The sequence below is a fragment of the Aspergillus brunneoviolaceus genome (assembly GCF_003184695.1).
Source record: "Aspergillus brunneoviolaceus CBS 621.78 unplaced genomic scaffold BO95scaffold_30, whole genome shotgun sequence".
Lineage (NCBI taxonomy): Eukaryota > Fungi > Ascomycota > Eurotiomycetes > Eurotiales > Aspergillaceae > Aspergillus > Aspergillus brunneoviolaceus.
The window spans coordinates 294,145-307,511 of NW_020290760.1; the positions used below are offsets into that span (position 1 = coordinate 294,145).

General features: G+C 54.3%; 8 protein-coding genes across 8 annotated transcripts; 5 read left to right on the forward strand and 3 right to left on the reverse strand.

Moving 5' to 3' along the window:
• Window positions 1–215: 215 nt before the first annotated feature.
• On the forward strand, window positions 216–1,821 carry BO95DRAFT_412693 (LLM class flavin-dependent oxidoreductase; the record flags this gene model as incomplete). Its single annotated transcript, XM_025584256.1, has 1 exon — window positions 216–1,821. The coding sequence occupies exon 1, from the start codon at window positions 367–369 to the stop codon at window positions 1,819–1,821; it is 1,455 nt and encodes a 484-aa protein (XP_025442762.1). The 5' UTR covers window positions 216–366.
• Window positions 1,822–1,899: 78 nt separating this feature from the next.
• On the reverse strand, window positions 1,900–2,820 carry BO95DRAFT_120456 (uncharacterized protein). Its single transcript, XM_025580439.1, has 2 exons — window positions 2,442–2,820; window positions 1,900–2,382 (listed from the first exon to the last, which is right to left on the reverse strand). Exons 1-2 carry the CDS (start codon window positions 2,527–2,529, stop codon window positions 1,979–1,981), a joined length of 492 nt encoding a protein of 163 aa, XP_025442763.1. The 5' UTR covers window positions 2,530–2,820; the 3' UTR covers window positions 1,900–1,978.
• An 80-nt stretch (window positions 2,821–2,900) lies between these two features.
• BO95DRAFT_431497 (uncharacterized protein) lies at window positions 2,901–3,762 on the forward strand (the record flags this gene model as incomplete). Its single annotated transcript, XM_025585010.1, has 2 exons — window positions 2,901–3,632; window positions 3,697–3,762. The coding sequence occupies 2 exons, from the start codon at window positions 2,901–2,903 to the stop codon at window positions 3,760–3,762; spliced, it is 798 nt and encodes a 265-aa protein (XP_025442764.1).
• Window positions 3,763–5,554: 1,792 nt separating this feature from the next.
• Window positions 5,555–6,581, forward strand: BO95DRAFT_442349 (uncharacterized protein). Its single transcript, XM_025586398.1, has one exon. It carries the CDS (start codon window positions 5,569–5,571, stop codon window positions 6,229–6,231), a length of 663 nt encoding a protein of 220 aa, XP_025442765.1. The 5' UTR covers window positions 5,555–5,568; the 3' UTR covers window positions 6,232–6,581.
• Window positions 6,582–7,395: 814 nt separating this feature from the next.
• BO95DRAFT_473216 (alpha-N-arabinofuranosidase A) lies at window positions 7,396–9,773 on the forward strand (the record flags this gene model as incomplete). The annotated part of the gene is made up of 8 exons (XM_025589712.1): window positions 7,396–7,665; window positions 7,725–7,740; window positions 7,785–8,286; window positions 8,335–8,418; window positions 8,480–8,589; window positions 8,636–8,775; window positions 8,819–9,325; window positions 9,384–9,773. The coding sequence occupies exons 1-8, from the start codon at window positions 7,480–7,482 to the stop codon at window positions 9,771–9,773; spliced, it is 1,935 nt and encodes a 644-aa protein (XP_025442766.1). The 5' UTR covers window positions 7,396–7,479.
• A 99-nt stretch (window positions 9,774–9,872) lies between these two features.
• Window positions 9,873–10,556, reverse strand: BO95DRAFT_514090 (GNAT family N-acetyltransferase; the record flags this gene model as incomplete). Its single annotated transcript, XM_025591652.1, has 1 exon — window positions 9,873–10,556. One exon carries the CDS (start codon window positions 10,554–10,556, stop codon window positions 9,936–9,938), a length of 621 nt encoding a protein of 206 aa, XP_025442767.1. The 3' UTR covers window positions 9,873–9,935.
• Window positions 10,557–10,950: 394 nt separating this feature from the next.
• Window positions 10,951–11,992, reverse strand: BO95DRAFT_442350 (class I SAM-dependent methyltransferase). Its single transcript, XM_025586399.1, has 2 exons — window positions 11,828–11,992; window positions 10,951–11,765 (listed from the first exon to the last, which is right to left on the reverse strand). Exons 1-2 carry the CDS (start codon window positions 11,966–11,968, stop codon window positions 11,046–11,048), a joined length of 861 nt encoding a protein of 286 aa, XP_025442768.1. The 5' UTR covers window positions 11,969–11,992; the 3' UTR covers window positions 10,951–11,045.
• Window positions 11,993–12,490: 498 nt separating this feature from the next.
• BO95DRAFT_463302 (uncharacterized protein) lies at window positions 12,491–13,366 on the forward strand (the record flags this gene model as incomplete). Its single annotated transcript, XM_025588982.1, has 1 exon — window positions 12,491–13,366. The coding sequence occupies one exon, from the start codon at window positions 12,491–12,493 to the stop codon at window positions 13,364–13,366; it is 876 nt and encodes a 291-aa protein (XP_025442769.1).
• Between the last annotated feature and the right edge of the window lies 1 nt (window position 13,367).

Genomic DNA, 13,367 nt, shown 5'->3' on the forward strand with positions numbered 1-13,367 from the left:
CAAATGGCAGGTGAATCAACCCGTGTTATCATCGGCACCGCATCTGGCGCAATCGAGGCCGCCTCGCACGTCTTCCGGGACCCCTCCATTGGAGGAATGTTGCGACACAACCTCTCGGGCGAGTCATGAGGGGTAATTTGGTGGTCAGGACCGATAAGAATGTTTATCTTTCTCCAATTCCGCCGCATATAACAAATAACCCAAGCACACACCACCACCATACGCAAGACTCTACACTCTCTCCCTTCCTCCCACACCCCATATCCCTCACCTCTACTCTTACTCGCAGGAAGACCACAATCGAGGGTAAGACTTCAAATCATCCAGTTAATCAATAAACCTCACCTCTACTCGCCAATCACCAAAATGGGCTCCTCCACTCCCCCCAAGAAACAACTCATCCTAAACGCCTTCGCCATGCAATCCCCATCCCACCTCAACCCGGGCCTGCACCGCTACCCGCCGGACCAAGGCCACAAATACACCTCCCTCTCCAACTGGGTGCAACTCGCCCAGAAGCTCGAAGCGGCCAAATTCCACGCCATCTTCTTCGCCGACGTGCTCGGCGGCTACGACGTCTACCGGGGCCCGGCCAACCTGACGCCCACCATCCCGGCCGGCGCGCAGTTCCCCATCAACGACCCACTCTACAGCATCCCCGCCATGGCCGCCGCGACGCACAGCATCAGCTTCGGCGTGACCGCCTCGACGACCTACGACGCGCCGTACGCGCTGGCCCGCCGCTTCTCGACGGTCGACCACCTGGCCCAGGGCCGCGTGGGCTGGAACATCGTGACCTCGTACCTGGACTCGGCGGCGCGGAACTTCGGGCTGAACACGCAGATCGAGCACGACGAGCGCTACCGCATCGCGCACGAGTACCTCGACGTGGTGTATCAGCTGTGGGAGGCGTCGTGGCGCGACGGGGCCGTGAATGCTCATGGCGACGGGGTCACGGGGTATGCCGACCCCGCGGCGGTGCGGCAGATCAACCACAAGGGCAAGTATTTTGACGTCCCCGGCCCGCATCTCTGCGAGCCGAGTCCCCAGCGCACCCCCTTCCTCCTGCAGGCGGGCACGTCGAGTGCCGGGAAGAGCTTCGCGGCCAAGCATGCGGAGGCGATCTTCTTGAACGGCCAGTCTCCCGAGCTGGTGCGCCCGTCGGTGGATAGTGTGCGTCAGCAAGCGAAGGAGCTGGGGCGGGATGCGAATGCGGTCAAGATTGTGGCGGGGGTGTTGGTCATCGTGGCGGAGACGGACGAGAAGGCGTGGGAGAAGTTCCGCGAGTATGGCAAGTACGGGGACAAGGAGGGGGCGCTGGCGCTGTTCGGGGGCTGGTCGGGTTATGATCTGGCCAAGTACTCGGATGAGGAGGATTTCCGGTTCGTCGAGGCCCCCGCTGTGCGCAGTATGGTGAACCACTGGGCGAAGACGGTGCCGGGTGGGGAGGGCAAGAAGTGGAATAAGGCGACCATTGCCGAGTATCTGGTCATGGGCGGCAATGGGACGAAGATCATCGGGGATGCGAAGACTGTGGCGAATGAGTTAGAGCGCTGGGTCGAAGTCGCCGATGTCGACGGGTTTAATCTTAGCTATGCCAGTGTGCCGGAGACGTTTGATGATATCATTGAGTATCTGGTGCCGGAGTTGCAGCGCAGAGGGTTGTTTCATACCGAGTATGAGGTGCCAGGGGGCACGATGCGGGAGAACTTCTATGGGGTCAGGGGGCAGACGAGATTGCCGGAGAGTCATCATGGGGCGAGGTATTTCTGGAAGGAGGGGGAGGAGGTTCCTAAGTATACTTTGCAGGAGAAGGAGTAGTTGGGCCGAGAGGTGTGGGTGAAAATGTACTTTAAAAGATTAATGCTATTTCACATTGATGTGCTGAGAAAATAGTCTGGCACGGTAGCCTCTGCTTGGCAGGATGTCGTCGATGATTAACATGCGTTTTTTATTGAACAAAGGCTGCTCAATATTCCTAGAACCAATACGTCTTCCCCGCTATGCTCTCCGGATTGCCCGTAGTCCCCGGTGCAACTCCCACCTCACGCAGCCTGGCTTTCAACCGCGCAGTGACTGCGGCCGGATACTCGGACGACGAGTGAGCGGGACCTTTCCCCGCCGCGGCCAACTGATCTGTGAGTTGATTGTCGGTCCTGAAGAACGGCACAGAGAGAACACCGCTGGCGTTGGCGCATGCTTGATACAGTGCCTTGAACCTCTCCTCGCTGTATCCCCCGCCGGTGATGACTGCGCGTGGAGCGATGGTGAAGTCGTTTGGGCCAACCTGAGTGTGGAGAGCTGATGCTGGAGGTGCCTTCCCTGCGAGAATGAGCGGGACCTCCTGCTCTGCAGCAGGGAGGTTGTGGCCGGCGTAGACAACTGCTGTCGTTTAGTCCCATCATATGACTATATGTCGGGGCAGAGCGGTGATTGCAGACCATTATACTCCGGGAGCATGTGTGTGCGGACAAGGGCTGCGACTTCGCGCTTGGCACCACAGAGAATCACAGGGATGGCGGTGGTCATGTTGCTGATCTTGTATTCAGAATTCAAGGATGTGAGACCGGAAGCCCAGACCTTGCACCTTTATGTAGCAGGTGAATGATGCAAGGGGTGTCCGGACCGATTACAGAGCGCAACGCTTCGGACGTAAATTCAGCCCCGAGAAACTTGCCGCCTTTACTGCATCATTGGCTGTATTGCGGCTAAAGGACGTGGGGCAGATACCACTGCATCTGAAAAGTCATGAAGTCATCACGATCTTCGGAGTTGATGTCAACCCCGAGCATGAATAAGCAAACCCCCCACATCCCTCCAGCATATAAACCGAACACCAACCTTCGAACGAGATCATCGGAATTTTGACTCCAAGATATCTGTTCAGAGCCGCCCCGACAATGTCAGATCCACCCAAGCCCCTCCACGACAATGTGTCACGCACCAAATCCAGCTCCCCACTAGGACGAGCGGTCTTCATCGGCCTCCGCGCCGCCGACGTCTGGTGGCAGTACAGCTTGTTCAGCCAGGGCTGGGCCTCCCAGCTCATAACCAAGCTGGGTGGCTCTCCCGTCGTGGCCGGCAACGTTTGGGCCACCTCCAGCAGCAGCCTTCACATCTACTACCACCTCGTCAGCCTCCTCTCCCTGGGCAGCAGCATCAAGCAGATCGCCGCCATGCTGTTCGTCTCCGAGCAGGAAACCCCCGTCGGCTCCGCCGCCCTGATCGCCTTCTTCAACACGGCTTTCAACACAATTAACACCCTCCTCGCCATCTGGTCGCGCACCTCCCAAGCCCCAGCCTCCACCAACAGGACGCTACTGGACTTCATCCTAGCGAACCCCACCGTAACTATTGGCTTCAGCGCCTACCTCATCGGGATATTGACAGAGGCGATCTCCGAGTTCCAGCGTCGCGCCTTCAAGAAAGACCCCGCCAACAAAGGCAAGCCCTACGGCGGGGGTTTGTTCTCGCTGGCGACCAATATCAACTATGGGGGGTATACCGTCTGGCGGGCGGGGTATGCGATGGTGACGGGCGGCTGGCCGTGGGCGGCGACGACCTTCGGGTTCTTCTTTTGGAATTTCACGGTCAGGGGCGTGCCGGTGTTGGATGAGTATTTGGTCGGTCGGGTGAGTGTACCTTCAGTTTTGTTTGAGTTTGCCGGAGTGGTAGAACTGGCTGACTTGTTTCTAGTATGGGCAGGCTTATGAGGACATCAAGGCGCGGGTGAAGTATCGGTTGATTCCTTCGGTGTATTAGATGTCTCTGCAACTTTTTGGAGTGCAGGTGGTAGCTGGAAGCTTGGTACGACGGATGAAAGGTAATGTGTGGTGATGCTGCCAGCTTGGTAGATTTTACTGTCAAGCGAACTGGAGACGGCAGGCTTGAGGACTCCTGTAATAGGTTTTAATGAGATTTAGCGTTTCCCGAAAGTACAGAGTACCAGATGCTTCTGTTATGTTGTGTGGTGAGTATCTACTTATCGGTATCCAGTGGTACCGAAAACGGCTCTAAAATGTAAGCCGAATGTTCTTCGGGAATACTTCGTTATTTGCGATGGAGATGATCCATGATATCGGGCAATTCTTCTCCTGTTCTTTTGATTTTGTCCTTTCAGCTTCCTGTTATAAGTCAGAGACAAGTGAGCAGATGACAAGCCTCGAACTTGGACTATTATCCTCCCTGAGAAGTCTGGGTGTTATGGCAGAGGCAGATTCAATCCCCTAGGACGTGGTGATAGATTCAACCAAAGCGTTGTATAGTGGATCATTACCGTTCGGGATGGCGAACAATTCAAGGGTCAACCCAGTATTCCAGAAATCCAGCCCCGATGCAGCGTACAGTTGTCAAGAGGGGGGAGGGCCTTTTCCAGACACAGGCGCAGTGAATGTTGTTGCCTTCTGTTTGTTCCTCTTCCTCTGCCGGTGAGACATCAGAGGAACACTCAATCAAAAGTCGCGATGACTATGCTGGCTGAATGGGGCCACACCAACAACTAGGACCCTTGTTTGAGGCGAACCTCCTATCCCAATGCCTGAGGCACCATCGTGGGGCATCTAGCCTGTGAAGAGAGTAGGATCCAACCGGAAAGACCCTGAGCAAGATCGAATATGGCAGGCTTCGATGCTAGACGCTGGGGCTGTGCCAAGAAGCGTATAATTGAGCCGATAGCCGGTGGTTGTGGGGTGTCGGTTGTCGCCTTGAACCGCCGGCCTCGGCCCGACAATTGCTTCGGGTGGGAGTATACCATCATATCCGATGATTAATTATATGGTTGCCTAAAGGAGAACACCCCACAGCCCCATCATGATAGTATAGGCAAAGGCTATTATTTTCTAGTCTACCCTGAGTGTTCGATTTTGAGCTTTCAATTGGTGCGCGCTGCGCATGGCCCGCAAACTCTGCCAGCTCCTGGTGGTACCATCTGGGCGATTAGACCCCTAAAAAGAGACCCTGTTGGAGTTGACATCCACCTCAGTCAATGTAAATTTCGGGAGCATTGAGATCTGTGCCATCACTTCCAGTAGCAGATAAGGCATGGATATTAACAGGAAGTCCCTGTGTGGTAGACCTTTCTCTGGATACCACCACCAACTGTTCGTCTGTCATGATTAGAGGATCTACTACTCGCCAAGTTCGTGTCTACACAATGCAGTCCGAGTAGCTGTCTGCTTATATGTGCAGGACCCAAGTTACTATCAACACATCGGATGTCAGCAACCCCACAGATGACTCTGTCTTATCCTAAAAAGCCAGTGTTCCTTGGCGACACCTGCCCCGGCGCTTCAAATTGCTGCCTAGAATCGAGATGACCTAGTATCCAACAGTATCCACAGCAACAAATATAGATTGTTTGTATATCTGTTGCAGCCACTACATTCTAAATACAAAATACAAATCACTCAAGATCACACACAAGTCTTAACTTCAGCTCCCAACTCTCTGTCCCAATTGTATTCTAAGCAATTCCTTCCACCCACCATGCCAACCCTCAAATCCACCGCCGCTCTCCTCGTTTTCACCCTTGCCCTAGGTGCAGCAGCCCAGCCCACCACACAAGCCACTATGAAAAACAACACCAATGACGTGGCCACGTGCGCCGTCTTCAACTGGGACCGCCAATCCGTCTCCTGGGACGAATACCCACCAAAACGTGTCAGCGCAGCCTTCAGCTGCCCCAACACCACTACAACCACGAGTACCAACACCAACGCCTGCGAGATCACGGGGACAGGGGGATATGGCACCTACTACGCGGTGACGAACCTCACAGGCCTCGCCGCGGGTCCCCTGACGGCCCTAGTCCAGAAGGCGGTCGATAAGAAACAACTGCAGACAAGCAATTTCAGCGCCCAAGCCACAGTCTATGAGGGGGTGGCCCGCACGCCCCTCGCGCCAGGCCAGTCGGCGTACGCTGTCGAGATCGGCCGCAGCTACTGCTTTACGGGGACGCTTTCTAGCTGCACGGGCGGCGACCACCAGATCGCTGACGACACGCCCGTGCGGGTGTGTTCGCCCCTGTGGCAGTATGTCCGCACGGTCGGGGACGTGATCGTGGCCTACGGCGGAATAGTGAATGTGACTCGGGAGCAAGCCGCCAACTTGACCGATCCGTTTGCCGGTCAGAACGTGACGCTGCCGAACGGGGCGGCGAGGGGGTTGGTTGTCGCGGGGGATGGGTGGTTGACCGGGCTGGTGGTTGCGGTTGCGGTGGCTCTGATGGTTTAATGTGCTTTTGTGTATGTTCGGATCTATGATCTTGTTTTGTGAGTTATGAGATAATGTGCTTATGACTAGTCTATGGTGGATCCGCAAGTCTGCCAGCTTACGATGCAATTGATCCTGTTATTTGTTCTTTGTGACTGTGATGATCGAGAGAACTTGTCTTCTTGCCTTTTTCTGTTTCTGTCTTTCTGTCTTTTGTTTTTCTATTTTTTTTTCTTTCTTTCTTTTGGATTTTTTCTCTATCTTGGCACGGTGGTGGGATTTGTAGGAATAGAAATGAACACAACGCTTAGGGTTGTATACTTCTATATGTATAGCTGCCCTGAAAATGTCCCTAGCTTTTACCAGAAAACAATTTATAGTATACATTACAAAACATAAATCACCTCTTTCATCCTTTACGAGCATTTACTAGTGGTGTTTATGTTCTATGATAGCTATATGCCCCCTGTAATCAGATATGACAGATGATTCCTGTCTACATTGAACATTGACATATGAGTGTTCAGCTCTGCACTGGTCACTAACACACACTTCTTTTGTCCAAAAAGAGATGGAATTAATATAGAACTGGCTTTGTTCAAGCATTGGTGCCTTACAGCAGCATAGCCTATCTCATTGAGCTAGCAAAACTTTGTTCTGCTGTCCTCTGGATCATTCACAGGCACATAAATTACAAACATGGAACCGTGATATTCACACTTGGAAGATTATCCAGCACTAAACCAATCTAGGTTGCGATGCAAGTCAACCTTTCCTGGAATGGCAAGGTCTAAGTAATGTTGTGCCTCAGGCACCAACTCAGGATTCCGAGGTAACACCAGTTTCACCTTCTCCACAGTACTTCCCGATGCAAAAAATACACTTGCAATCATGATGCTACAGAATCTCGCCTCATCTCCGCATTTCAAGAGGCGAACGCTGCTCTGGAAACAGAACAAGTACCCGAAACAGGCCTACCCGAACCTAAATCGCCGGGCAAGTGACCTCCAACCTGTCATTCGGTGGAGATCCGGGGAAACCTACTAGTGTGACAGGAGTGGCTCTCGGCTCATTTTCTCTGGCTAAAAGCCATCGATAGCAGAAATCAGGAACCCTGCTCGGAGATCGAGGATATTGGAGTGTATGATGTCATCACGGGAGTCAATTCGGACGGCCGCGGTTCCTGGTGCAACCAAGACATGGTTAAAAGCATTTCTTCGGCCACTGTTGATCGTCTAGTTCGTCAGTTACTGGTGCAAGGGATCAAATATGAAGGCACTTGCATGTTCTATCTTAGCTGCGCTGACAGCATGGCTGCCCCACGATACCGACTCCACAATCTCCCTTGCAGCGAGGGCCAATGCTGCGCCGGGGAATACCTCCGCGGTAAACCTGACGGTCATCACGTCTGGAGGTAACCTATCTAGCCCGTTGCTGTATGGGATTATGTTTGAGGTATTTGCCAGTCCTGTCCACAAATGAGTGTAATGACTGATATTAGCTGCTCTCTCTAGGAAATGGATCATTCTGGTACATCCACCCTCGCTGCGCAGCAACAAAGCTAATGTGAACAGGCGACGGAGGGCTCCACGGACAATTGCTGCAGAACAACGGCTTTCAAGGGACCGATCCCGATCTGACTGCCTACAAACCCATCGGACAAGCAGAGATCATGCAGGATTACCTGTACCCGGTGAGCGGTGCCATCACTTCTTCCCTACAGGTATCCGTACCAGCGAGCGGCGCCACAGGCCTGGTCGGATTTGCCAACACAGGATACAAAGGCATTCCGGTGGTAAGTACGACATATTGGTGTGATTTCTGGATGTTGGGTGATTACACCGGAATGATCACCCTCCAGCTAGCTGGATCGTCCAGTGGAACGATCTTCGCTTCGCATAACATCACGGTCGCCAGCACTCAGAACAACTTCACCCGATACACGACGGTGTTCAATGCCACAGCAGCACCGGACGGCAACAATGAGTGGAGGCTACTTTTCAATGCGTCTAAGGTGTCGGGAGGAACGCTGAATTTCGGACTTCCGCAATTGTTTCCGCCAACGTATAAGTTGAGGTGTGTGTGCTTTCTTTGCGGGAGTGGGAGAAAACTGACATAGTCAAGGTCCAATGGACTCCGTCAAGATATTGCCAAGGTTATTGCAGATATGAAACCGTCGTTCTTGCGCTTTCCGGGGGGAAATAACTTGTATGACTTCTTTTCTCGCCTAGACCAATTGTCTATCCAGATTTACATTAATGCTTGGCAGGGAAGGTCTGCAAGTTGAGAGTCGGTGGCAGTGGAACTTGACCATCGGACCGGTAGTCGAGCGCCCTGGGCGACAAAGTGATTGGTTTTATCCCAATACTGACGCACTGGGTAGGACGCGCCCGAATACTTTGACTGTGTCTAACGAGTCATTCAGGTCTGGATGAGTACCTATGGTGGTGCGAGGATATGAACATGGCTCCCGTGCTGGCGGTCTGGGACGGCAAGTCCTACGGCGACATCCTGTCAGGCAAGGAGCTCGAACCCTACATCCAGGATATTCTTCATGAGCTTGAGGTGAGTCGCTCTGGTCGCGTCAATCCCAAAGCTGATCGAGTAGTACCTTCTCGGCGCCCCCAACACCACCTACGGAAGTCTCCGCGCCAAGAACGGACGCGTGCAGCCCTGGTCAATCCAGTACATCGAGATCGGGAACGAGGACGACTTCACCGGGGGCTGCGCAACGTATCCCCGGCGCTTCATGCAGATCTATGACGCTATCCACCAAAACTACCCCAATATCACGCTGATCGCCTCCGCCAGCGATCCACAGTGTCTTCCCTCCGATCCACCTCCTGGGATTATGTACGACTTCCACTACTACCGCAGTCCAGACCAGCTGGTCGCCATGTTCCACGAGTGGGACCACCAGTCCCGCTCGCGCCCGGTGATGATCGGCGAGTACGGCTGTCGCAATACAAGCTCTCCCGACGGGTTCTACTGGACGTTCATGCAATGCAGCTGCAGCGAAGCGGTGCACATGATCGGACTGGAGCGGAACAGCGATGTCATCAAGATGGCATCTTATGCACCCTTGCTGCAGAACTTTCCGTACACCCAGTGGTCGGTATGTACCATTCTCCCGGTGCTCAGGCTTTGTCACTCTTGCTAATACATCCTCGCAGCCGACGTTGATCGGGTTCGACTCGAACCCAGGCTCCCTTACCCTGTCCACATCCTACTGGGTCCAGAAGATGTTTTCCAACTACCAGGGGCAGAGCATCCTGCCGGTGAATTCGACGGCCAGCTTCGGCCCCTTGTACTGGGTTGCCTCGCGGACCAACGGGACGTACATTATGAAGATGGCCAACTACGGTAACGACCACCGCACTGTTCGGGTCACCATCCCGAACACGACAGCTGGACATATGGAGCTGCTGTCCGGTCCACGGGATGGAGTCAATGTCCCGCATAATTCCACTATCCAACCCGTGATACAGAATGTGACGGGTAGCAAAGACAGCTATACAATACAGATGCTGGCGTGGGGGGTCGCGGTGCTGGTTGTGCATTGATGAGCTGCTTACTATAACCAATGTTAGTACCGTGTGCATAAACTAGCATACAATACTATTCGCATTTCTCTTCATCTGTCTCGAATACCGCATCTTAAAGTAGCCCCAAAACCACACCACAATTCCTCAAACCCCCCCTCTCCGGAAAGGAAATAGATTAACTCAACCCTCAACCCCATAAACCCCCAAATCCTTGGCCATCCCCGGCAAAGCATAAGCAGCACTCCTCTTCCCACCAAACACCTTCAACGCTCTCTCCCCCCGAAACTCCAACCCGATCTTCTCCAACACCCGCCGACTCCGGGCGTTATCCACATCACAGAACCCAAACACCCCGTCCACCCCCAATTCCGTGCAGGCATACTCCACCATCGCCCGCCCGGCTTCGGTCGCATACCCCCTCCCGCTCTCCTCGGGCAGCACGCTGAACCCGATGTCGGGGACACTGTATCCGTCGGGCGGGGCGCCTTGCATCAGGGAGATGGTGCCGATGGGGACGCTTCCGGCGAGCGGGGCGGTGGGGTGCGGTCGGCGGGAGAGGAGGAAGATCCCGCGCTGGTAGTTGGAGGTGGTGTAGATGCTTTGCAGGCGGTTGGTGAGGAAGGCTGTAGCGTCGTCGGAGGTTTTGAAGGGCGAGGGGCCGCAGGAGGTGGTGAAGTCTGGGCTCGTCCAGAGGTGGTGGAGGAAGGTGCTGTGCGTTGGGGTGGGGGAGAGGAGGGAGATGTGCAGGCGCGGGGTCGAGGTGAGGATTGGAGAGGTGGGGGTGGGGGTGGGGGTGGGCATTGTTTCAGCTGAGAGATTGGTGGTGGAATTGGAGTATGGCTTTTATTCTTCTAGGTTTATGTGGTTTGTTGAGATTATGACTCTGTGATATACTTCGGGTGGGTGAGCGTTGTTGGTGTCTTAGAAGGGTATTATCTTGCGAAGGTAAATGCAAAGGGCGGTACATGCAGCCGAAATTGAGTCATTGCGCTTATCAGTGAGTCAAGCAATACACATACAATAACTAATCCATTACTATTGTCTTGACTTTAGTGGTCAGAGGCAGATAGGAGGGAGGCTAGCTAATATAGCGCCAGTCTTTCAATGCTCCGTTGCCGGAGATATCCGCTGCTAGCCCGACGAACATCCTGGTGTTCATTAGCCGTCACCGGTGCACTAAGAGCGACAATTGCCTCGTGCTCCTAGAAGCTGATACTTCAACATTTCTGAAAATTCATTAAATGGAAATGCGGCATCTCAAACCACGTCTAGTGCACTAATATCCTCAAGTTACTCCCTCACCGCGCAGAACCAAAGCATCCGCACATTCTCATCTGTAAACGACACGTTCCGCGTCTTCTCCCACTCCTCGCCCCAGTACAACTCCGCCTCCACCCGCCACCGCGTCCCAGTGACTTGCCCGACATCATACCAGAATCCTTTGATCGACTCCACATTGTGTCGGTAGTGCATTGGGTCATTCTTGAACCCTTTCAATGCGTAGTGTCCTGCCAATCGCGTCCCCATCTGCCGCCCGGCAATGATCACCCCCGGTTTCTCCTTACACAGCCGGACAAGTCGCGCAGCTACCTTGACCTGGGTCTCATAGTCCCACAGATGAAGGACCGAATTAGTTAGGACGACCTCGAGCTTCCCGTTCACCGTCTGCGCGAGCCTTCCCCGCGTAAACTCCTCGTCATCACCCGCGGTGAGATCTCCAGTGATAAACGTCGCATCCAGACGGTCGGCATCGCGAAAGAGTCGATAACCCAGGTCGATGAAGATCTGCTCGAGGTCGCAGCCATAGAGCTGCTTGCCGGGGATGCCCTCGTTGGCGAGGAAGCGGATCTCTTGGCCGACGCAGCAACCCACGTCCAGGAATCCGGCGTCGGGGTTCGCGCGGAGGTGGTCCATTACCCGGGGATAGAAGGGGAGTGTGGCGAGGTTGAAGGAGAGGAAGCGCATCTGGCCAATGCAAGGGTATTGGCAGACTTTGAAGGCTTCATCGCGCTGCGGTGGGTTAGTCGTGCGGTTGTTTCTCGTTCTTTGGCTTGGGGGCAGGGAGAGCTTACCACTGCTAATACATGGGGGATTACTTCGTCTGGTTTGAGATTGCTGTAGGTCTCGAGTAAGTGTTGCGCAGTGGGATTGATGGATGTGACCTCGGTTTCGAACCACGCGGGCTTGGCTGGGGGGTCCTCAGTTGCGGTCATGGTGACTCCGTCAGTTGCGGCCTGCGGCAAGGTGAAGATTATTCAAACCCAGTCGGACTGAGGCGCCTTTCTAAGCTTTTAAATCCCAGCCTTTGAACCGGGGTGAGACCACTTGGAGGGGGGAAAGTGGGCCGTTGTCGCGGTGCGATAGCCCTAATGGCGGGTTTATCAACGCTAAAGCTACAGCGCTAGCAGGGAAATCATTAACTGGCTATCCTGCCACGTCAGCCTTTAGTCTGAGAGTTACCTTGTCAAGGCCCTGTTCAGAGACGAGACAGACAACAAAAATGCCGGATCCCTCCGCGGTATTCTCATGTAAGCCCTCATCATCTCTTTCTTCACAATATTCACTCTTTTGGTCGTGGTGCAAAGAGAATACTCATTTCGAGGAAGAATACCTTTAAAAAAGAAGGCAATTGGTGCCTATATAATACTCGTAGTATTCGTATATATACATCATCATCATCACCCTCATATCAACAACCCTAACTTGAAGATTTCGAAGTACCAACATTAGCAATCATGGAGAGTAATATGTTGAAGGATTACGCCATGGAATACGTGGCCCGGATTCTCGACAATAGTGCCATCCCCTACTGTCTAGTCGGGGAGTCGGTGCTTGAGCTCTACGGCCTACAGCACAAGCTAGGCTTATTTACAGGGTTCTCCATCCCCGCCGGATGGATGGAGCACGCCAAACAAGCGTTGCAGCCGCTCGGGAATCTGGAGTGCCACGGCGACTGCGATGCTCGCAGGGGTTACAAGCCCATCTTCAAAGAGGATGTGCCCGCCATCGCACCCGCCTGGCATTTCCACATGCTCCCGCCTCTCCTCGCGAGGGGTGAGCATGGCTACTGTCAGCGCCAGCCGTTCCTCTGGGGTTTCGTCGTGAATTTCTATCATCACTCGGGTGTGCTCTGGTTCTTCCCCGAGCCGCCCCGCGGCAACCCCACGACCGCACCCCGTCCAGCCCTGGGAGATAATGTGCCCCCGGAGGGACTGGGCGTGCTGTCGGACTACTACATGCTATCCGATGATCTGCGCCTGTCGGCATTCCGGCGCCACTCGCCCGAGCATTATCCCATCAAGATCCCCACCCCGCACCGCCTCCTGGAAACCACCATCTGCCAGATGTGCGTGCACCGGCAGAAGCGGGACGACGGGCTCGCGGAAATCTGCGCCGCCGTCTTCCACCGCGTGACTTTGCCGCGTAGGATTAACCCCCAACTCCAGGTCGTGTTGCAGTGGCGCGAGTTGTCCGACCCCTTCCGCGGCTTCGTGGAGAACCACTTCAAGGACCCTCGGGACCCGACCAAGTCGGACGATGGATGGGAGGAGCGCGTCCTCGCTTTCCTCTACACAAAGCCGGAGGCGCACTCTTTGCTATCCTCTAAGTGAT

What these genes read in the sequence shown, in the direction of transcription:
- BO95DRAFT_120456 (XM_025580439.1), bottom strand. Translation starts at nt 2,529, where the DNA reads ATGACCACCGCCATCCCTGTGATTCTCTGTGGTGCCAAGCGCGAAGTC. An exon ending in CATGCTCCCGGAGTATAATG is followed by an intron (nt 2,383 to 2,441) that starts GTCTGCAATCAC and finishes AAACGACAGCAG; the next exon opens with TTGTCTACGCCGGCCACAAC.
- BO95DRAFT_442349 (XM_025586398.1), top strand. Translation starts at nt 5,569, where the DNA reads ATGAAAAACAACACCAATGACGTGGCCACGTGCGCCGTCTTCAACTGG.
- BO95DRAFT_442350 (XM_025586399.1), bottom strand. Translation starts at nt 11,968, where the DNA reads ATGACCGCAACTGAGGACCCCCCAGCCAAGCCCGCGTGGTTCGAAACC. An exon ending in TCCCCCATGTATTAGCAGTG is followed by an intron (nt 11,766 to 11,827) that starts GTAAGCTCTCCC and finishes AACCCACCGCAG; the next exon opens with CGCGATGAAGCCTTCAAAGT.